At 42.0% G+C, this 22,883-nt stretch overlaps 2 protein-coding genes across 2 annotated transcripts; one reads left to right on the top strand and one right to left on the bottom strand.

The window, feature by feature from the left end:
• Positions 1-1,566: 1,566 nt before the first annotated feature.
• On the bottom strand, positions 1,567-10,715 carry zmp:0000000662 (RING finger protein 145). The gene is made up of 11 exons (XM_061083124.1): positions 10,481-10,715; positions 9,354-9,635; positions 8,600-8,708; positions 8,005-8,096; positions 7,570-7,811; positions 6,971-7,149; positions 6,746-6,886; positions 5,922-6,104; positions 5,678-5,825; positions 4,736-5,092; positions 1,567-3,313 (listed from the first exon to the last, which is right to left on the bottom strand). The coding sequence occupies exons 2-11, from the start codon at positions 9,520-9,522 to the stop codon at positions 2,591-2,593; spliced, it is 2,343 nt and encodes a 780-aa protein (XP_060939107.1). The 5' UTR covers positions 9,523-9,635; positions 10,481-10,715; the 3' UTR covers positions 1,567-2,590.
• cpxm1a (carboxypeptidase X (M14 family), member 1a) lies at positions 10,573-22,343 on the top strand. Its single transcript, XM_061083127.1, has 14 exons — positions 10,573-10,651; positions 12,310-12,690; positions 14,400-14,509; positions 15,493-15,632; positions 15,848-15,932; positions 16,177-16,327; positions 16,422-16,510; positions 16,644-16,767; positions 17,914-18,110; positions 18,221-18,400; positions 19,535-19,829; positions 20,723-20,862; positions 20,953-21,055; positions 21,527-22,343. Exons 1-14 carry the CDS (start codon positions 10,573-10,575, stop codon positions 21,871-21,873), a joined length of 2,421 nt encoding a protein of 806 aa, XP_060939110.1. The 3' UTR covers positions 21,874-22,343.
• Positions 22,344-22,883: the final 540 nt, after the last annotated feature.

The following is a 22,883-nucleotide window of genomic DNA, read 5'->3' as shown; positions in this document are numbered from 1 at the left end:
GACGGATGTGATGGAGTGCTGGTGACGAGACACACACACACATATATATATACACACACACATAATTACACACACCTATAAACACACACACACTTAAACACGTACACACATATATATTCACACATACTAACACATTCACAGAGACACACTAACACATACAAACATATTCACACACATATATACAAACACACACACAAACAAATACTAACACACAAACACTTATACACGTAGACACACACATAAATACACAGGCCCTAACACACATACAGTACACACACACACACTTATATACATATATACACACACCTATAAATGTGCACACACATAAATACACGGCTATAAACGTACACTCATAAATACACACACACATATATATATATATATATATATATATACACACATGCTAACACATTCACAGAGATACACCAACATATACACACACATATACACACTAACACACGCACACATATTCACACACATATACACCGAGAGAGAGAGAGAAAGACACACATACGTACACACAGAAACATAAATATATATATAAGCACACATACATATACACACGGAGACACACACACACATATATACAAAGAGAGAGACACACACACACACACAAATATATACACGTACATACCCAGACACACGTATATACACACACTCACACACACCCACACAAACAGGCCTGCCGAGACATGTCAGATTTTAATTGTTAACGGCTCTAATTCAAATGTGATTCATTTTCTAAATATGTGTCACATTAGAAATGTGTCACCATGTTCAACGTGAACACAAAATATTCTCTATTTCTGTCGTAGTCAAACATACTTTTTATTAAATGTATTTATTCTATTGCCTTTCTTTGATATTTTGTGTTCTCTTGTGTACCTCAGCCTGATCCGCCTGCTTCTGTAACAACTGAATTCCCCCTGTGTGTGTGTGTGTGTGGATCAATAAAGTTTTATCTTATCTTATAATCAGTTAATCAATCACATTTGATCTGTGTTGGCCACACTTTGTCTCTTCCTGGTAAACAAGGTGCGACATCCTCTGTTGTTAACCCTCAACACTTGTGTTTTATACTTACAATAATATAAATTGCACATGCAGGAGCTTGACCAGATCCCATTGGAGTCTGATGCTGGCCACAATCTGAAAAACAATGTACTGCCAAACCCAAAAGTTGGATACTTGTTATAGATCTATTTGAGCTGTGTCCGGCTTCTCTATTATCTGAGCTTGACGCCTTTTTGACTTTACTATTTTAACACTTGACTTCTTGACTCTTCTTCCTTCAGCGCTTCAATTTAACCTCTTATCACTATATATGTTCACACTTGCAATTTCAGCTCATATTGAGTTTCCACTTCTAAGTTGAATATCTCATTAAAGTCACTGCATCCCAAACTTGGAGCTGTGTCAAATCTCAGTAGATAAATACTGAACACGAGAGGAACATGAGTCACATTTGTAAATATTTCCGTTTCAGTCTACAGGTTTTTTAAAAAGTTTAATTTCATGTTTGATGAAGTATAACAAAAACCAAGACTTCAATTTTTTTACACCATTTCTTCTACAAAAATGTGAGTTTTGAAAGAAAACATTTAAATGTGTGTGTTTGGTTTAGAATACAAGTTGGAGTTATCAACAAAAATACAAGTTTTTAACAAGTTGCTTTGCCAGGACTTGTTTTTAAAATACGTCCTTCAATAACAATGAGAATGAGCATTAATAGCATTTTGTGAGTATGTCACTAAATTAAAGATGATTAGGAAATTACACCGTGTTGTCAAACACCGTATCATCTCCTCATCCACAGACCAGCCCTGGAAGCTACAGACAGAATGTTCATGTCAGCCTCACTGTGAGCCAGTGGGGATTTTATTAACACAGAGCCTACAGAAAAAAAAAAAAGAAAGGTACATGTTCACAGCTGTGATTTAATACTGGGAGACAGAGGCTGCTGCAGTACAACAGGCTGATGCTGCTGCTGAACTGCTGCAGCTTTTTCCTTTTTGCCACATTGCCTGCACAAGAAATGCTTTACATTAGAAAATTAAATACAAATAAATAAAATTCAATTGAAGTTTTTCCTTCTAACCTGCTCAAATATTGTTGCAAGGTAATTGCTTTATAGTTAAACATGGTTTCCATTAATTATTTATATATATATTTTTTTTAACAATTGTACAACAAGGGTATTCATTTCACCAAATCTCGTCTCCCTAATTAAATCCAGATGCACGTTATGGACTAAACTGAAGCACATTCACTACACTGTCTGGTACAAGATACAGATTCACTTTCTATTGGTTCACAGAGAGAAGGCAAATGGGTTTTATTCCCCGTGATGGAGGGTCACCATGTCCCACTCTGAGACCCTTCAAGGCACTGATGCAGGGCGGTCAGTCACTGAGATCTGTGCTTGTGCAAAGAGACGGTGGCGTCCGGTGGAGGACAGCCGGGGGTCGTGTGGGACAGGGTTCAGCCTCTCAGGATCTGATTGTGTACCGTTATCCTTGACGACGGTGAGGATCATCAATGCAGAGTTCTGAGTCATCACGGGAGGTTTCACAAAAGAACAAGGCTCGTATTACGTGGGACGGCCTCTCGATTCTTTATCAGCATTGTTTAATTCTGGTAAATCAAGGTCTTTACATAATGGATGTGTCCCGTCGCAGCCGTCATGACTACCACTGCCATCTTGTGTCCCTCTAAGACAAAAGCTAGCACTGTCTCCATGTCCTGATTCATTAGTCTCACATTGCTCCTCCATGGTAGTCATGTCATCAGGAGACGAAGGCAGTGGTGAGTCCGTCACGTTCTCCTCACCTGGGCCGGGCATGTCGGGAGGAGAGGTTTCCTCTTGGTGCACGTGGGAACTACAAGGCTCCACTGGAGACCAGCTGCACGATGGGTTGACAAATCCCACAAAGTCTCCATTGGAGCTGAACCGAAGACCTTGAGCGGCCTCTCTTTGAAGTTCCACTGGTTGATCTTTATCTTGTGTGTCACAAGCTCCACCCTCTGACCTTTCCCTCTGCTCCTGCTGCTCGGCGGAATCAGGAGTTGCGTCGTCACTGTGAGTCTCTTGCGGCACGTTGATGTCTGGGTTGTTAAACTCGTGTCGTGCAGCCGGATCTGGACCCACGTCTCTCTCGGCCGCCGCCTCACCCGAAGCCTCGCCATGGCCTGGGGGGGTGGGCCTGACCGACTGGTGGCACATGGGACAGGTCTCCTGCACGTACAGCCACTTGCGGAGGCAGTTGCCGTGAAAGAAGTGTCGACAGTATGTGATCACACCGGAGCTCATTTCCTGTGAAAAGAGACAAAGGGACTTGACAACAATACCTGGAGAGCATTGGATTAATGCTGCACACGGAGACTGTGATTACATGTTTCCAGAAGGTTATAAAAGAGGTCGTAAAAGAAGGAGTAACATGTAATCAGGGTTTCTGGAGTCCATGGTGTCAAAGGGCCTGTGCACACGTTTATGGTTTTAATACATGAGATACAAAACTGGAAGAATATAAATATCTGAGAATGAAAACATGTAACCATAGGAGAATACGCAGAAGATGCCACCTGAGTTTTTGCCAGTGTCACAGGGAGTTAATCATAAACACTGTGCTTTCCGTATCTGAAGTTATACGTCATGACCTGCTTCCTGGTTATCAGCCCTCATCTAAATGTTCTGGAAACATTTATTGTGAAATATTAATGTTATTATGGCAAGATCTCATTGTACTTTAATGTTTTTTTATATTTTGTGTCCTTGTAGAATTCTCTCTGTCAAATATTTACACACATTAATTTATTGTGAATTGGCTTTTTTAACATCACAATCTCTTTTATTTTGTCATTATTTTAAAATATATATTTGCTTTCTTACCTCTCAGCCTGTCTCTGTGTTGCTGTAAAACAAATCACATCCCTCATGGATCAAAGTCTTATCTTATCTTTTTATTTTTTTAAGGGCAATGGAAAACATTTTTAAGGGCAATGGAAAATTTCTTGAACCAGGAAATGGTTGAGCTAACTTTTTATCTGCAACTAGGTCCTTGTTAAATTAGGCCGTGTTTAGTTATAAAAATGTCTAAGTTTATGTTTTGGACTTTGAGTCCTGGACAGAAAACAAGTCCTCGGGACAGAAAAGATGAGATGAGTCGACTTTCACAAAAAACATGAGGTCAGGCTAAAGATTCCTTTCTGCAATGTGCGAGAAGAGGTGGAGCTTAACAGGAAATACTGGAACCACAACCTTCAGATAGGTACAGGAAGTGTTGAGCTTTACATCTACACAGCTCTGAGTGTTATGTGGGCCACATGCACACTGAGCAGGGCCAGTATCATAGATCACTATAGTCTTATATCTTTACTTCTTCAAGAAAACTGTTTCTATGATTCAATTCCTTCTTGAAATGATTTATTTATATATATTTGAGCATTGAAATAAATAACAGATATCTAATTCCGATATAATCTATTGGTTTGAAAGTCAGTTATTAAGAAAATAGCTGGTAGATCTTTGAGCAACAATTTTAAGATTATAACGAATAGTAAGAAAACACTTTTGTAGTGTGTCTTATCACTGTTGTGTCATTTATGTGCAAATAAAAACTAGATGCCAGTTCATGAAGGTTTTCACAAGAAGTACAGTGAGTTTTAAAGTTATGTAAAATATTCCAGCTTTGAATTCTCTCCCCCCCAGTGACCCGCCCGTGACAGTGAGACTGACCTGGAAGCAGATGGAGCAGACGTCGTTGTGTTGCTGCAGCTGCTGAGCCGTCGCCCTGGGGAGGGAGTTGATCTTCTTGGCCGCTTCCTGTCTGAGCAGGAAGCTCCTCCAGCCGGACTGACCTCTGAGCCAAACGTTGAAGTACGAGTGGATGATGATGACAGAGGCGCCCATCCAGCTCCACTCCCCGAACAGAGACTCCCAGGTGCCGTAGGCCACCACGCAGAGCGCCACCACGAACTCCAGCACCCGGCTGACGGCGTTCACCCAGTAGATCACCTCGTCCAGGCTCTCAATCGGGTCGCTGCGAAACAGCTCCACCATGAAGAGGGAGTAGATCAGCAGGGTGCCTGTAACCTGTAAAAAAAATACAATAAAACTGATTTATTTCTATGTTTATAACGAAAGATTCAGATTAAACGTATATAGTCATTCTTATAATTAATATGAAATAATAATGATTTTCCAGAAGTATGGAGGTTTTCTAAATGAGGCAGATGAGTAGGGGTCATATTACACTTCTCAAAGTAAAGACATGTTCTATAAATCTGTGAAAAATACATTGCCCTTATCAATATGAAAGTTCAAATGAACAGAATGTTTTATTTACCAGTCAGTCAATTTAGTTGTTCTAATATCATTGATTATATATATTATTTTGGTGTGATTTGTTTGCTTCCACTGTTATTCACTGCATGTGTTGTTAACCCTGATGATTATATGTATTGTATTTCAATGTGGACCCAAGAGGAGAATGAGGAATAATGCGATTACAACTTCAATCTAATGACTCCTGTGGCCCAATTGTCTGTGTGTGAAAAAATAAGGGACAACATTGATGAAGACTGATGAAGACTATGCAGGAAGAGCTGCAGCTGCATCAGTCTTTTTTTATATGAACAGTGGGGGGCACCAAACTCAGGAGGCAGTCCCTTCTCCTACCTGAAGGGAAGTCAGAATGCAGCTGGACACGAGGATCAGGAGCCAGAAGTCCATGTGGAAGAACTGGGCGATTTTAAACGCCATCAACACTGGGAACACCAGCAGCATCAGACACATGCTGAGGCCGCGGAAGTGTTTCCACAGACTCCTAGGAAAAGAAATGAATGAAAAACACACCGATGAGAATAATGCAATAAAAATACTATTTCATAAAAATAAATGAAATCCTTCTTGTTGCCATTACCTGTTGCGGGACGCAGCCAGAGCCAGAATGACCGGATCTGTAATTTCGATCATTGACTGTAGGGTTGAAGTCACCACGATGAAGAGGATGATGCTGAGGAGGAAGGTGCGCTGCAGGGCCTGCATGTCCAACAGACCTGTCTGCAGGGCGAGCAGGAGCAGAGTGACGCCCTCCGTCACACCCCTGAGGACAAGAGGACCAAGAACAGAGGTTAAGTAAAGAAAGGCAGAATCACAACACTTTCAGATTTCAGTGGTAGCTGTAGACGGTAAGAATGGGGGAGGGAGGGGGAGAGAGAAAGACAGAGATAACAAGGAGGGGAAGCTAGACTGAGAGAGAGAAAAAGGGGAAGAGGGGAGAGAAAGTGATGTAAAGAGAAAAAAGGGGAAGAGGGGAGAGAAAGTGATAGAGAGAGCAAGAGAAAGTAAGAGAAAGAAAGTAAGAGAGAAAGAAAGAGAAAGTGATTTAAAGAGAGAGAAAGAGAAAGTGAGTGAACTAAAGAAAGAAAGAGAGAGAAAGAGAAAGTTAGAGCGGGAAAGAGAGAGAAAGGGAAAGATAAAATATGAAAAGAGAGAAAGAGAAAGAGAGAGGGAAGGAGAGAGAACCCGAGTGAGAGATAGAGAAAGCCTACAGTATATATAGTGTTTATAAAGTATATACAAATATAGAAGTACGCAGGTATGCATGACCCCTGTGATGCTTTTCATTTCAGATGTCTTTTCAAAATACACAAAGAAATAATTCACCTCGACAGACGAATCTAATGAGAGAACACAAACCAAAAGAAGTGAACTGGTGAAAGTATAAGAGTTAAACCATCTGACCTGTGCATGACGTTCTCATTCTGAACTGCGATGTAACCTCCCAGGTACAACTTGCAAAGGTTGAGCAGCCCGAGAGCCAGATAGGACACCACGAAGGTCAGGCCCACGAGAGAGTACGGCGTGGCACAACATTCAGACACACTGCAAACACATCAGCCCGTTAACACAATAACACAATCACAGAGGATTAATATGCCCTGAACAATCCACACAATCACAACAAACCTCGTGAGCAGGAAGAACATGATCCCCTGATTGGCTGCCGAGGCCGCGTTGCCTGACATGGCGTCGTTGCAGAGCTGAACGATGAACAGAACAAACCAGAAGACGCTGAAGAGGACTGGGACGGCAAACTGGTTCCACAGAGAGATTCCCACAGCCAGGAGCCTGTACAGTTCAATCACCTGAGAGACAGGAAAGCAGTGGTGTGATGAGAAGAGTAAATACAGGACAAACAAACACCAACACTGACGACCAGAAGCAAGAGAAGTGCGGGTACATAGTAGTAATACACATAAAACTAATAGGAAACAAAATACATGGCATCTAAATGTGATTTTTAAAGTTACAAAATATAAAATACATGCACTTAAAGTGAATTTCTATTTATTATTATTTGTATTATTTATACTGTATGTAGGAGCAGAGATTTCCACAAGTGCAGTTAGAGGGAAGGTGATATGTTTAAATAAGTAAATCTGTTGGTAAACCACAGAAAAAAACACGTAAATGCTGAATCAAACCCTTGTTTTGTAGTGTTTTGTCATTTACAACCACCAAACACACATCACTGCAACATTTCCGGTTTAAGAAGACGTGTTTACCTCCACCTGTAGCAGCTCTGAATAGACAGCCCTTGCAAGGCGGTATGGCACGAACAGGTTGGAGAGGAGGAACATGGCGATCCCCGATCCCGTCAGTCCCATCGCGAACGTGTTGACCGTGAGCAGCGTAGCGTGAGGCACAGCGCAGAGTCTGGCCACCAGGGGCAGCATGTGGGCTGAGAACAGCCACACCTTCCTGGTCTTCATCAGGAAGGCACACAGCGTGCCAAGAATAATCTGACCTGAGAAGAAATAAAATAACGTTATTACAATCGTAAAGCTCAGCCGACTAACTTAACCCATCCTGAACCACATGATGGTTTGAGCTCTGCGGACCTGGGACTGTGTGTGAAGGGATCACAGCATATTTATTGTGAAGAACAAAAATAGTCTTAATGCGATGAATTTGGATACAGGTTTGTTTTTAGGACTCACTGGTCATTGCAGAGACAAATCTGTTGAAGACCAGAGAATCGAGGTACACTGCTCCTTCAAAACCATAGTGTAGCTCTTCACGTACATAGTCCCTGTTAAACAAACAAAAGAAGCATATTTTTTAGCAAATGTACAATGTACATTGTTTGTTTTAGTAACAAAATTGATCATAGTAACACACAACTGCCTGAGATGTGATTCTACACTGCACACACTAATGTTTGTGTGTTTTTTTGGAGTTACTACTTCGTTGTTGCTCAGACTGTAAGTTCAGTACAGAGCAGAAGAAGGAATCACTATGTGAAATATATATAATGACATTAGATACATAGACAACAGGTTGTGTCTGAGTTTAATAAATCCAGGAAGTGTAGTATCTGTAGTAATAGTAGGAGGACATCTCACTTGGAAATCTGATGCCCCATAGACAACAGGTTGAGTCTGCTGTCATAAATCAAGCCTGAATTATTCTTACACATTGTTCTCACGTTACTGGACACGTTTCTAAGACAGCGAAGGAAAGACAGAAAATTGATCCTGGTGCAATAAATCCAGGAAGTGTAGTATCTGTAGTAATAGTAGGAGGACATCTCACTTGGAAATCTGATGCCCCATGTAGAGGAGCAGCACAGCCAGGATGTGGAGGTAGAGAGTCACAATGTGTCTCAATGGCAGAACCAACACCACCACGTTAATCACATGACCTGGAAGACAGAGGAGAGCATTTGTTTTTCTGTGATGAACACAAGCTGGAACCCTTGTCACCAAATCTGCTGTATTTTGCAGCTTTGAACAACACAACATCTAAACATATGATTGTAATTTAACAACTGCAGACAGACTATCAAACACTATTAGGTAAGACAAGCTCTCCAGTGGAACCCAGACTATGTTCTGAGGTCGATGGCTCTTCGAATGTGGGTTAGCAGCACACCAGACTAATTCATTTGCAGGGCGAAGAGAAAACACTTAATGACTGCAAAGCGAAGCAAGAATGCTCTGTAGGATGCAGACTGTAACCTCAGAGGAGGCACCGCAGAGTGTTAACCCCTCGTAACCCTCCAGAAGGAGAAAGAGCCGACCACACAAAGACACCAGTAGAGCTCTGGAACAAAACTCTATGGACTGATGAAACTAAAATGTATTTGTTGTTTTTCTGATGGAAGAAAACAGGATAAAAGTGAAGATGAAGACGACAAGATTCATGAGCTTTTAGTCGACTTTTCACTGACTGTATTAAGCTTGTTTTTACTTTGTTAATCCTGAAGAGACTATTTTCATTGACCTCATTTCAATCTATCAGTTTTGTTTCTGAGAGTCGTATCGTATGAGATCACATGAATACGTACCCAGGTAGTACAGGTTCCAGATGACATATTTGTACTTGAAGAGCATGTCTTCATTTTTGGCCCTGAGGTGCTCCGTCAAACCTTCGATGTCACATCTGTACAGCAGGTCCAGCAGCAGGATGCTCGGCACCCGGAGGACAACGTTGGCCAGCTCGTCCAGTCGAGGCATTTTGATCGACACCAACTGGTTTTGTGGGTTGAGCAGAGTGTCCGTGTCACATGCTGTCGGTTAGTTACACAGGACACATGTTTCCAGCTGCTTCAGGCCCGTCTTCTTATCATCTGAAAGACACACAAACACACAGTTAAGGCTTCTCACTTTGCACTGCAGGCCTCCTGTGTGGGCTACCATGACCTGTGTGTACTTCCAGGACCCATAGACTCCTATGTGGGCTACCATGTCTCCTGTGTGGACTACCAGGACTCACAGACCCCTGTGTGGACAACCATGTCTCCTGAGTGGACTACCATGACTCCTGTAGGAGCTACCAGGGCCCATAGACTCATGTGTGGACTACCATGTCTCCTGTGTGGACTACCAGGACCCATAGACCCCTGTGTGGATTACCATGTCTCCTGAGTGGACTACCAGGACCCATAGACTCCTATGTGGTCTACCATGTCTCCTGTGAGGACTACTAGGACCCATAGACTCCTGTGAGGACTACCATGTATCCTGTGTGGACTACCAGGGCCCCTGTGTGGACTACCAGGACCCCCAGACCCCTGTGAGGGCTACCATGTCTCCTGTGTGGACTACCAGGGCCCACAGACCCCTGTGTGGGCTACCATGGCCCATAGACCCCTGTGTGGGCTACCAGGACCCCTGTGTGGACTACCAGGACCCCTGTGTGGACTACCAGGGCCCATAGACCCCTGTGTGGGCTACCAGGACCCCTGTGTGGACTACCAGGACCCCTGTGTGGACTACCAGGACCCCTGTGTGGACTACCAGGACCCCCAGACCCCTATGCGGGCTACCAGGCCGTGGTTTAGCGCAGACTTCTCGCGTTAGTGTCATATTGTAACGTTGAACAGAAGCTGGAGGAGTGAAGGACGTAGTCTGCGCACTAATACACCACATTCACAAAGCTTTCCACGTACACGTCGTGCACAGTTTCACTTACTCCTCCGCCGAACAGCCGCTCGCTAGCTCCTGGCTGCTTCCGGTTAGCTCCTCCGGCGAACAGCCTCCTGTTTTCATGTCACTGCTCGAACAATGTTGAAGATTTATACAAAAGCCGCTTTTCAGAGAAAGATTAAACCCGCTGCCATTGGAAAAGTGACGTTAAACAGCGGGAATGGAACGAGAAGAGGAAGAATAGAGCGACTTCTGATGTGGTGTTATGATTCCTCTGGACACTTCCTGTACACGTCATGTCCAAACGAACCAATAAGCTTCGGCTATTCTCATTTTCAAAATAAAGGTTCTAATAATGTTGACTATAAAAGGTAATACTACTACTACTTCTACTACTACTATTACTACTACTACTACTACTACTACTACTACTACAACTAATTATACTACTGCTACTACTACAAATTCTAATTATACTACTTCGAATAATAATATAATAATAGTAGTATTAATAATAATAAAAATGAATAAATTATAATTTTGTTTTTACATGTTTATTATTGTATTTATTGTATTATTTAGATAGATAGATAGATAGATAGATAGATAGATAGATAGATAGATAGATAGATAGATAGATAGATAGATAGATAGATAGATAGATAGATAGATAGATAGATAGATAGATAGATAGATAGATAGATAGATAGAAAATACATACAGAATTTTGTTTATCTTTTTGCTCTTATTTTACTTTCTGTGTTAGGATCATTCCTATAAATCCTTCAGGTGAAATACAGTTTTCAGTGTGACTCCTTGTTTTCCTCTGTGCCGTGTTGCAACACGAACAAATTCACCAGACGGTGAGTCAAAGCTCGGTTTGCTTTATGACGGTAAAAGTTAAATGCAGCACAGATGTTATGGTTTTGCTGACAACATGAAACATGCAAGTCAGCAAAGATCTGATGATTTGTTCACTCTGAGTGTTTTGCTGTTGACTCTTAACACAAACATCTGTTAGAGGGTCACACTCCTGCTGTGATAAATCTCTGCTCGTCTTCAGACAACAAGGAGGACCGGAGAAATACCACACACATTTTGTTATTTTGACAGTAAATGTTGTCTCAGCTGTTTTAAATATAATGTTTTTTATCAGGAAATGAGTTCCTCTGAAGAAATCTCAAAACCAGGGCGAGCTGGAACTCGTGATTTGCAAACACAACAGTCTGGAGATGATGTTGGCAGAGTTACAGGAGGGGGAGGAATAATGGACCATGAAAAATACAAGATTATGTCAAAATCCAAAGGAAAACAGATGTTTGCCTGAAAGTGCGAAGAGTGAGTATAAAAATAAAAAGGCCTGGGAAGAAACTGCGGTGCTTTACAATTTGAGTCACTGGTATAAACTGGTAGCAGGGACATTTATACATGTTTAACTTTTTAGAATTCAGCAGAAAAATGTCAAATTAAGAGGAAACAACCAATTGAAATTAATAATAAACTCTGCACAGAAGATATAATACCTTTCTAATAAATACTTATGTCTATATTCCTCACTCATCTTTCAAATGTGTCCTGATAAGTAAAAAACTCAAATTTTTGTTGTTCAACAAAGTGAACTTTGCAAGCTATTTTTTGCAAAAGTAGAAAATAGTCAGGGATATTTTTATTGCAACACAGAACTGTGATTTCGGAAACTGCAGTCACACACACGTCTGTTTTGAATCACACATTTCCGCGGGAGTTGAGCTGGACTTGTGGGAGGGAGGATGAGGGTGAGGAAGGGGAGGTGGGATTGAGGAGGAGGGATGTGGATGGAGGTCTGGTTCTGTCAGCTGCACAGAAACTGGCCGGGGGGAATCTTGTTTTTTCTTTCTGCTCTTCCACTCCTGCAGCAGCAGCAAACAAAGAGCAAGATGGGAAAGTCGTTGTGCTTGTTGGCTGCTGTGATTTCTCTGGGAGTCTTCCTGCACAGAGCCGGAGCCAGAGAACCAATAAACCATGCAGCGACAGAGAGCTCTCCACTATTCAACAGCACAGATGTGAGAGTGAACTGGACTGAGTCTGTCACTGTGGAGGATCAGAGCAGAAAGCCACCGACTCCCACCACAGCAGAGACAACGTTACACAGCACCAGCGTCAAACAGCTGGACTCCAAAGACATCAGGCAGGACAGCGAGCAGGTCAACAGCAAAGAAGAGGACAAAGAAGAGAAGAGACATGTCAGCAAGAAACAAGATAAGAAAACTCAACTGGGTAAGAAAAACATATCACTTTTACCATCTGAACTTCAGGTTAATTAAACCCAATTATTAATCAGAATTAATTCATAAATGATGCATTCAGGGACAAACTAGGCCTCGGATTTACATCTGCTGAGCCTGTAAAGCATGAATCAACTTATGTTTATCTTAATACAGGGTTCTTTATCAATTAATTACTTTTTATAATTTTTTAACTTATGCAATATTTATTACAGCTAACTAGTTTTATTTAAAAAGAAATAGACAATATCTGCAGATAAATATAACCTGGACTTTAAATCCTTTCCTGCCTTGGATTTTTGTGAATAGCGTATTTTGTACAATAAGGATTGTTATCTATGTATTGCTGTTTTCTATACTGTACTTTTAGAAAAAACATAAAATCTCTACACAGTAAAGACTATAATAAAAAAAGGGGAGGATTCAAAAATCCCGATCAAACTTTTCAACCACATATGATTTAGCTAGAAAAGGGTGAATAAAAATTAAAATGAATAACAGTAAATAATAGTTTACCCAAAGTTTATTTACTGTTTGCATTTTAAAGTTATTATAAGAGGCCAAATAGTTGCAGGTCCATCAAATCCAAACCTTCTTTACGGATCAATCACTCTAGGATTCATTGTTTTGTCAATAAAATGCCACAAAACAGTCGGTAACTATAATGATATTAAAATCACTGACAGAAAGCTGAAAAAAAACAACACATATTCACATTTAATAAACGTGAAATGAGGGAATGTTTTACATTTTTCTTAGAAATACGATTATGACAATTGTTTCATTGCAATTTTTCATTGCAATGACAAGTCCATTTGACCAACATTTTAATCTCTAAACAGGATTTATTAATAAAATTAAGTGTAAAAATGTGAAATCAAACACTAGTTTACGCTGTATTGACATGTTCGTTAGAGGTCACTCACAGGATTCTTTCAAATATGATTTATGATTCATTTCATGAGGAAAGAGGCCGAACAACAGCAGTGAAATCAGAGCCAGATGTTTGCTTTCATGGGGATAACACACACGTAGGGCTGCAACTCAGGAAAAGCATCGATAAAGTTGTCTAAGAAGGTGTTTGCAAATCATTATTTATGAATAGTCCACAATAGTACACAAGTCCAAAACTTTCACAATATTATAACAGAAGGACACAATGTTCACATTTCAGGGGATGGGACTAGAACATAGTGTGGACCAACGACTTAATTTAACAACCTTAAGAGAACAGACGAAGCTGTGCAGCCACTTCCAGGAGAGTTGGAGATTGATGGGAATGTTCTTGCCCGTTCACAAAGTCGTAAAATACTCTGCAGCTGTAGCTCCCGTCTTCCTGCTCTACTCAAGCTTCGACCTTACGCTTCTGGCCCCAAAACTTTGTCTCAGATTTCATTCAAACCCTCCAGAGACGCATTTCTTCCTCCCAGACACACAGAGGAGGAGGAGGAGGAGGAGGAGGAGGAGGGCCTCAAAACTTCTACTGAACTGACCCTGGATGATCAGGGGTATTCTCAATACTGGGACCTCATGTTACATCAGCCTTGTTTTTGCTAACTCAGGGAAACCAGCCAGACAGCGTTTAAGTTTAACCCTTCAGCTCCCAGTCCCACACCAGCATCTATGAGCTGATCCACACGAACACAGACACAAACCCACAGAGGATTTTATCTCATGATTGCTTTTTCCTTTTCCTCCCAGACTGTCCCCCTCTGGGGCTTGAGTCCCTGCGGGTGGATGATAGTCAGATCCAGGCCTCCTCCTACCAGCGCACGGGCCTGGGTCCTCACAGGGGGAGGCTGAATATCCAGGTCAGTCCAAATCCTTTAAAACACCAAGAACAGACCAGTTCACTTTGGTTTATTGGTTTGATATGAAAAGATTTAAAGCCTCAGATATCACACATCTGCAATAAAATCTCACTTATTTCCTTCGTGGTCCTTGATGTTGAAAGAAAGGAAAAAAGACTATTGAAGTTAAATGCCGTCAATTACAAGACTTGAGGGACCGAGAAACAAGCTCCTGACGACACAGTGTTGGTAGAAGATTAGAAAGAGAACTGCACATGTGTTACTTTGAGACTTTTTTGTTTTTAAAGATTCTACTTATGTCGAAAGATAATGAAAAATAAATATTTCAATCTGTGAAAATCATTAGGAACCATTATTTGCATTGTTGATTCTTCTCCTTGCACAGTCACATTGAATGAAAACATGATAAACTTGGTCGAACATTATTCTTTGTTCACGCTGCAAATTAAACTGAATGGAGGAAACCAAACCCTTGAACAGATGCATAAATAAGCTACAGAGACAATAACCATTCCCTCTTAATCCCATTTATTGTCAATGTAGAGACTTGAAACAAGCATATCTCACAATATATGCCCTTAAAAATATCTTCTAATGCTTAATCATTTACTTCATAGCATCCCATTTCATTTCTATCCATAAATCCTGCGGCATCCTTCTGAAACTAAAAGACTAAAAGTAAGTTCCCTTCCTGCTACTTCTCTTTTTCCGCTGGTTTTATTGGCGTGTAAAACTAATAAGACTCCAGGGACTGGAGTCGTGGTAGTAAGTGTTCGTGTTGAGCACTTTTATGAAGCGTCTTTTATGAGTTAGCCACTAAACAATCTTGTTCTGTCTTAAATCTGCCGTCTGAAAGCAATCTTCAGGTCAACTCCAAATTCTTATGCGATGCTGCATACTTGAGTCGGAGCCGGGAGCCTTCTGGGTCAAATGAATAAATATAAAAACACTAAATCGAACATGTTTTTGTCTTTGTGTTAAAGTCTGGTATTGAGGACGGGGACCTGTACGATGGAGCCTGGTGTGCCGAGTACAAAGACCGGCACCAGTGGCTGGAGGTGGACGCCATCCACCTCACCCTGTTCACCGGAGTCATCCTGCAAGGCCGGAACTCCATCTGGAGGTCAGGTAGCATCAGGAGCTAAATCACAGAGTGTGTGTTCTGCACTAACTGCAAATCGGGCTCCAGACGTATTGAACCGCTAAAGATGGAGACGTTTAGTGTTTTGCAAACTAGCTTGGCTGTTTAAATTCAATGTTACAAGAGCAGAATGATCTTAACTTGTTGCACTGACGTCTATTAAACTGGGATTTCTTGTTCTTCCTGGTTCACCACAGCTGGGACTGGGTCCTCACCTACAAAGTGCAGCTGAGCAACGACTCTGTGAGCTGGAGAACCTGCATGAACGGGACCAAAGAAGCGGTAAGAACCAGATCCTCTTGTGTTTTCTGACTCCAGGAATGTAGCCGTGCCGATGACCCGTGGACCTCATGCAGATGCAGAACACATTTTCAAGAGTTTGTGCCAAAGAGAAATATTTGTCGTAGAGAAACAATTTTAAAATGAAAACAATTGAGGAAAGTGTGGAAAGAAACTGAAAGTTGTGGCTGAGAGACAATAACACTGCCCAGGAGTAAATGTATTAACATCATATTTGATTAAACAGATATTTAAAGGAAACCAGAATCCAGAAACCCCGGTGCTCGGACTCTTCCCCGTCCCCGGTGTCGCCCGTTACATCCGGATCAACCCGCAGACCTGGTACCCCAACGGCACCATCTGCCTCAGGGCGGAGATCCTGGGCTGTCGTGTGCACGGTGAGCAGAGATGTGTCAGAATCACATAAAGGATGGTTGTAGATCTTTCGGTCAAACAAAGCTGCTGAAACCTCACGTGACATTTCCCTCTTAGATCCGACTGATATCTACGACTCGGAGCAAGACCCGGGATCCAAGGACGCTCTGGACTTCAGACACCACGACTACAAAGAGATGAGAAAGGTCAGAGCGGGTCGAACACTCACGATGAGTAACTGTGGTTCCAGGGATTTTACTCACAGACTCAACAGTTTGCAGATTTTCCAGATTTAACCCTTTTCAAGGCTTTTTAAAACAACTTCTTTTGCTCTTACAGCTCATGAAGTCGGTGAGCGAGGAGTGTCCGGACATCACCCGCATCTACACCATCGGGAAGAGCTACCAGGGCCTGAAGCTCTATGTCATGGAGATCTCAGACAACCCCGGCAAACACGAACTCGGTAAGACAGATCCAACTGGTCTCGCCTGAGCCTCAGAGTCCACATGAAGCCTTTGAGTCAGAGATGTTTGAGTCGCCCTGGGTTGATCTGCTCCGGGGCCCAGTTCAACGTCCTCCAGTGTTTATACAGAGTGTTCTTCCTGCAGCAGCACCACACAGGGAGGCATGGGGGGGGCTCTCCTGTGTAAACACACTGATAACAGTTTGACATTGGAGCCGGCAGACCACCGAACAACACAGGGCTCTTTGTGATGCTGTCTTCAGATGCAGGGAAACGAAGCCACTCCACATCTGTGAAGAGTCAAACTGGACTTAAGGGGAATGATGGGAATTGTGTTAGTGGTTTGATGGTTTGATTTGAAGAGGAGGGGCAGGGATGTGTGTCTTTCATATTTGAATTAGAACAAATGCGGATGTACGAAGTTCAGACCTTGTGTCTTCTGAGTCTATATTCTTGGATGGCTGCCGTCGGTTCAGGCCAACAAACACACTGTGATTACTGGCAAAGCCCACGTGGACCAGTTCCACTCTGATTCCTAACACAATACAAAAGGGTTGAATTTTTTCATCTGGGAGATTGAATGTGTTCCTGATTTGACTTTGTGTTTGAACTTTGACCTGTAGAATCTTAAAACACTTCAGAAGCAGTTTTAATAAGAAAAAATGTATAGTTTGTTTATTGAGCATTGACGATACAAAATGAGGACATAAAAGAGATACTGTACAATGTTCACATTTTCCAAATTTTACAATTTCCCTTCCCCTGTAGAGGTCCCATCCTCCCTGTCTCTAGGTGAAGTAAAAAAAAAAAAGAGAAAAGAGAGAAAGAAACAAAACAAAAAGAAAAATAAAGAAAAAAAACTAGAAACAAAGCAAAAAACACATAGAGTACACTTAAGAAAAACTAACATTTTGGGAATGTAAGTTTAATTGGTACGTCAGCAGAACTCAGATATCTGACTCCTCAGGTGTAATATCTAATAAATCTATAATGGAAGCACAGTTTTTAACACTAACAAAGAGATATATGATCCCATCACATCTTTTTTTAATCGTTTTAACATTGGCTCCTAGTTCTTGGCTCTTTATGGCCTGGCCCCAACTTAAAGGCCCTCATGAGGTGACGCTCTGATTGTATTCCCGGCAGGTGAGCCGGAGTTCCGCTACGTGGCCGGGATGCACGGGAACGAGGTTCTCGGTCGAGAGCTGGTCCTCAACCTCATGCAGTACCTGTGCACAGAATACAAGAAGGGCAACCAGCGCATTGTGCGACTGGTCACCGAGACACGCATCCACCTCCTGCCCTCGATGAACCCGGATGGATATGAATTCGCTTACGAGAAGGTGAGTAACACTTTAAAGCAACACTATGTAGGTTTTACTGAGGAGCAGCGCCCCCTGCAGCCACAGGGGGTCTTTGTCGTGACTGTTTCGGTTTGGCCGATGTGCTGCAGGGCTCGGAGCTGGCCGGCTGGGCGGACGGGCGATACAGCGTTGAGGGAATCGACCTGAATCACAACTTTCCGGACCTGAACAACATCATGTGGGACACTCAGGAGACTGCAGCCGATCCGTCCAAAGTCCCCAACCACTACATCCCCATCCCAGAGTACTACACCCAGGAGGACGCAATGGTAAGGAGGCTTTGGATGATTCTAGACAGTAAATAAACTGTGAAAACGCTGAGGAGAAGATTCACTGAATCACTTTTAATAAATGTCCAAACTCTGCTATTTACAGAAGGTGACATGTGGCCGTTCTTAGGTTTTCAGTTGTACAAATGTAGGTCAAACTGAACAGAAGGTTTTTGTTGGTGTTTCCACTTCAGCTGCCGAATCGGCCCCAGATCAGGAAAAACTTTCAGAGCCATAGAAAACAGGGATTTTTCCAGGAAGCCTGAGAATCGTCACTCACAGTTCGTGGGACACATGTAGAAATTCTGCTTTCAGAAAATATACAAGTTTTTCTTTTTCACTCTAAGCCCACAGAGTCTGGCTGGTGTTTTGTAGGAAAATGTGTTTTAGGTGTTAAATTCTCAGCTTGTGGATGGGAATACACAGAAGAAGAACTATTGCAAATCAAACCAAATGTTATACAATTTAAAATATGGTACTTTTTATTCCACTACCTTCATCTGACCCCTATCGACTTGGAGCTAAAAATTAATTTCCACTCTAAACTCAAACAGTCTAATTTAGAGAGTGTGAAACCCTGAAGAGGTGAATTATCCAACATTTCACCAAAAACACGAAAAATTATAGAAATATACAAGAAATTAATAAAATGCATTGTAAATTTATGAAGCAAATTTTTTCCCCTTGATCAATTTCTTGAACAACACAGTTTATTTCAGGGACCCTTGACCCTTAACACATCCAGAGAATCCTTTCAAATTTGGCACAAATGTTGCCCTTGAGTCATGAATTGACTGATTCGATTTGGGTGGTCAAAGGTCAAAGGTCAAGGTCATGGTAACCTCACAAAATAAGCATTGGCCTCTTGAACGTTATATCTCAAGTTTGCCTTTAAGGAATTTCTTCACATTTCGATCAGTTGTCACTTGGACTCAAAGATGAACTGATTCTATTTCAGGGTCGAAGGTCAAATGAAGTTCAGGAAGACTGTTATGTTGAATTCTTCACGTACATTTCCCTGATAACAGTTTTGTATTTTCTCTGAAGTTGAACCCGTATTTGTAACAGAGAGTTTTTTATGTATTGATATTATTATTGAGAAAAGTATGGGACTCTCTCTCCCCCCCCGTCCAGGTTGCACCAGTGACCCGAGCCGTCATCAGCTGGATGCAGGACATTCCCTTCGTGCTCAGCGCCAACCTGCACGGTGGCGAGCTGGTGGTGACGTATCCCTACGACTGCACCCGGGACTGGACTCCTCACGAGGACACGCCCACCGCGGATGACGCCTTCTTCCGCTGGCTGGCCACCGTCTACGCCTCCACCAACCTGGCCATGGCCAACCCTCACCGACGCATGTGCCACTATGAGGACTTCCAGAAACACAACAACATCATCAACGGTGGAGAGTGGCACACCGTCCCCGGCAGTGAGTCCCCCCCACCCCCCCGAGCTCCTGGAGAGGTGTCACCCAGACTCCACTTCGCTGTCTAGAGAGGAAATCAGCTGCTTTCAGTTCATGTCAGAAAAAACATGGCCTTGATTATTTTATTCATTTCTTTAAATATGTTTTTTTTAAGTTCGTTATGAGCTTGAACAAAAAACAGTTTTCTAAATATATTCAATGATGTGTTGCTCTGCTCAATTCTGTGGAGAACAGTAAACAAGGAATGACTTAGATATGCAACATTTTTTTTTTAACCTAAATTTTTATTAAACTTTTCTTAGGTATGGTACATGGCAAATTAAACATGTTTCTTTATACAGGAACAAGATATATATGGTTGAGAATTGACTCTAATAACAGACTTCCCACATATTTGTCTCAAAAATAGGCAGCTATTACAAAACAAAGTGAGTACAAAATGATATTCACTCATACCTTCATTGCATACCTGCACACCCCACCATACATGATATAGCATACATCATATAGACATGTTGCTGAGGTATACAATATTACAGGATCCCACTTGGGAGAAACACAGCAAAACAATAAAACCAGAGTCCTAGTGGGGATCATTATTCACCTTTATGTAATTCCAAAACCTGTCCCAAGGGGTCACCCCCTCCTCCCTGTCATCACTCAATCTACTAAGCATACATTCATAGGATGCAGTTTCAGTCATTGCACATACCCATTCTTTCACCTGTGGAATTTCTTAGATATGCAACTTACTGAATTATGAATTGTGGAAAGATGTTGGCCTCCCTGTGTAAATTAGAGGTATATTATCTGAATGTTATATTCATTGAATGGTTTGTCGGCACATTGTTTGAGTTGTTTTTGCCTGATATTTGCTGGTTGTGTGTTTTCTGCAGGTATGAACGATTTCAGTTACCTGCACACGAACTGCTTCGAGGTGACGGTGGAGTTGTCCTGTGACAAGTTCCCTCACGCCAGCGAGCTTCCCATCGAGTGGGAGAACAACAAGGAGTCTCTGCTGATTTACATGGAGCAGGTCGGCTCAGGGTGGATCACATTCAATCTCTCAGAAACAGAAAAAACATGCACAGGAGTTTTAAAAGTTCTGCTTGTTGTCTCCACTCAGGTTCACAGAGGGATTAAAGGTGTGGTGAAGGACAAGATGTCCAGACGGGGGATTGCAGACGCTCTCATAAAGGTCGAGGATCACGAGCACGACATCCGATCAGGTGAGCGAGAGTTTAAAACTAGTGTTTCATCAGATGTATCTTTTGTTTTTACTTGTGTCTTCACTGAAAGCACAGAGAGGCTCAGTATTTAGTCTTCAGACACTTAATTCCAACAACATACACAGTTTAAGTGCAATTTTATGCTGCTTTTTCATGTGCAATAACTCAATTTACCTGCAAATTGTGTAATATTTCTGTTTGTGTACGTCAGCACATTAATTCAATTTCAAATGCACTATTATGATATCATAATATTGACACCTTTATCTTTTAATTTAATTTAAAACTTAGGTGAAGAATTAGTTTCTCTGTCTAATGTAAATATGTTTATCTTATTCTTATGCCAATTCTGTACCAACACTATATTTGTCACTACCAAGGCCAAAATGTGTTGATTACGGCCCTTCACAATAAAATGTAGTATATAGTTTGTGTATAGTTTGTAAATTATATCTTATTTCCCTCCTGCAGCTGCTGACGGTGACTACTGGCGTCTCCTGAACCCGGGGGAGTACAAGGTGGTGGTCTGGGCAGAGGGCTACTTACCCTCCATGCGCCGGTGCCGCGTTGGATCGGACCCCCGTCCCACCATCTGCGACTTCGCCCTCACCAAGACGGCCCTTCAGCGGCTGAAGGACATCCGGGCCAAAGGAGGGAAGATCCCCCAGGAGCTGCAGCTTCGCCTCCGGGCCCTGAGGCTCCGGAAGCTCCGCGCCAGCACGAAGGTCCTCAACCGGCGCCGGGAGAGCCAGCGGCTGCAGCAGGAGCAGACGCTGCTGACCAGGAGGGCTCGGGCCTCCGGGGGCCGGAGAGAATGAGAGGAGGCGACGGGCAGAAGAGGCCTCGGAGAGAAGAGGTTCAATCTGGGACAAGTAACATGTTTCTACTGATGTTAAAGGGTCAGTGAACCCAATTTACAAGAATGTGACGTGAAAACAGTTTAAAAATATCAAGTCTTGGACATTTCTTCTTACACCGAAGTGGTGATGAAAGCTTCAGTGTCACAGTTGAAGAGTTTAGTTTCTGGCTGTTTCGACCCTTTAACACAGATGAGCCCACGACCGTCACTCAAACACTGACAAAGGCTGACAGGATATTTAAAAAACTTCCAGAGTAAAGTTCCACAGCCTGTGAAGGATCATTGTTATCGACAGGCCTCCTTCAGTGATAATGTTCAGATGTACTTGTTTTGTGAAAGTTGTGTTCAGCTCCTGTTGTTCGCTGTTGTGTTTGTTTCTTATCTGTAAAGAGACTTTACGATATAATTGTCAGCTGGTCTGATATGTCTTTTTTTCCAACAGCAACATTAAATACCTTTAATAAATCTTCCCTAATTGTGTCTTTTATTCTGGTGACGACATCTTTTAAGGTGAAGTGGGATCGAAGGTGTTGGGGTCACGGCTCTAGGCCTGAAGGTCACAGACCTGAAGAGTCATGATGAGTTGGAGGATCAAGAGGAAACAAGATAAATGTGTTGTATATTTAATATACTTATTTGTATAGTCATACTATACTGGCTCACAGTGGATGTACACAAATATCAATACATGTAATTTCTATAATATAATGATTATATCAATATCCGGTTCTTCTTACTAAAAGGAAAGGATAAAATATTTGTGACATGTAACAGGAATCAAACTAGTTTTGGAATCAAACTGACAATTAAACTCCACAGCTGTCATAATATTTTGTCATATTTTGTATCTCTTTTTCTTTTTCTTTGGAGCAGTTTCAAAACCACCAGAATTTAAATGAAAGTTTTCCAGCTGTGATCCATTTTCTTCCAGACATCCAGAAGCACTTTTACGAGTTTTGTCACATTTCT

This window comes from Limanda limanda, chromosome 12 (assembly GCF_963576545.1).
Source record: "Limanda limanda chromosome 12, fLimLim1.1, whole genome shotgun sequence".
NCBI classification, from domain to species: domain Eukaryota; kingdom Metazoa; phylum Chordata; class Actinopteri; order Pleuronectiformes; family Pleuronectidae; genus Limanda; species Limanda limanda.
The sequence above is the reverse complement of the archived record's forward strand: the minus strand, read 5'-3'. Positions and strand labels throughout refer to the sequence as shown.

What these genes read in the sequence shown, in the direction of transcription:
- cpxm1a (XM_061083127.1), top strand. Translation starts at nt 10,573, where the DNA reads ATGTTGAAGATTTATACAAAAGCCGCTTTTCAGAGAAAGATTAAACCC. An exon ending in GGGGGAGGCTGAATATCCAG is followed by an intron (nt 14,510 to 15,492) that starts GTCAGTCCAAAT and finishes TTTGTGTTAAAG; the next exon opens with TCTGGTATTGAGGACGGGGA. An exon ending in ACACCCAGGAGGACGCAATG is followed by an intron (nt 18,401 to 19,534) that starts GTAAGGAGGCTT and finishes CCCCCCGTCCAG; the next exon opens with GTTGCACCAGTGACCCGAGC.
- zmp:0000000662 (XM_061083124.1), bottom strand. Translation starts at nt 9,522, where the DNA reads ATGCCTCGACTGGACGAGCTGGCCAACGTTGTCCTCCGGGTGCCGAGC. An exon ending in CTGGAACCTGTACTACCTGG is followed by an intron (nt 8,709 to 9,353) that starts GTACGTATTCAT and finishes TCTGTCTTCCAG; the next exon opens with GTCATGTGATTAACGTGGTG. An exon ending in TCTGCTCCATCTGCTTCCAG is followed by an intron (nt 3,314 to 4,735) that starts GTCAGTCTCACT and finishes CTCTTTTCACAG; the next exon opens with GAAATGAGCTCCGGTGTGAT.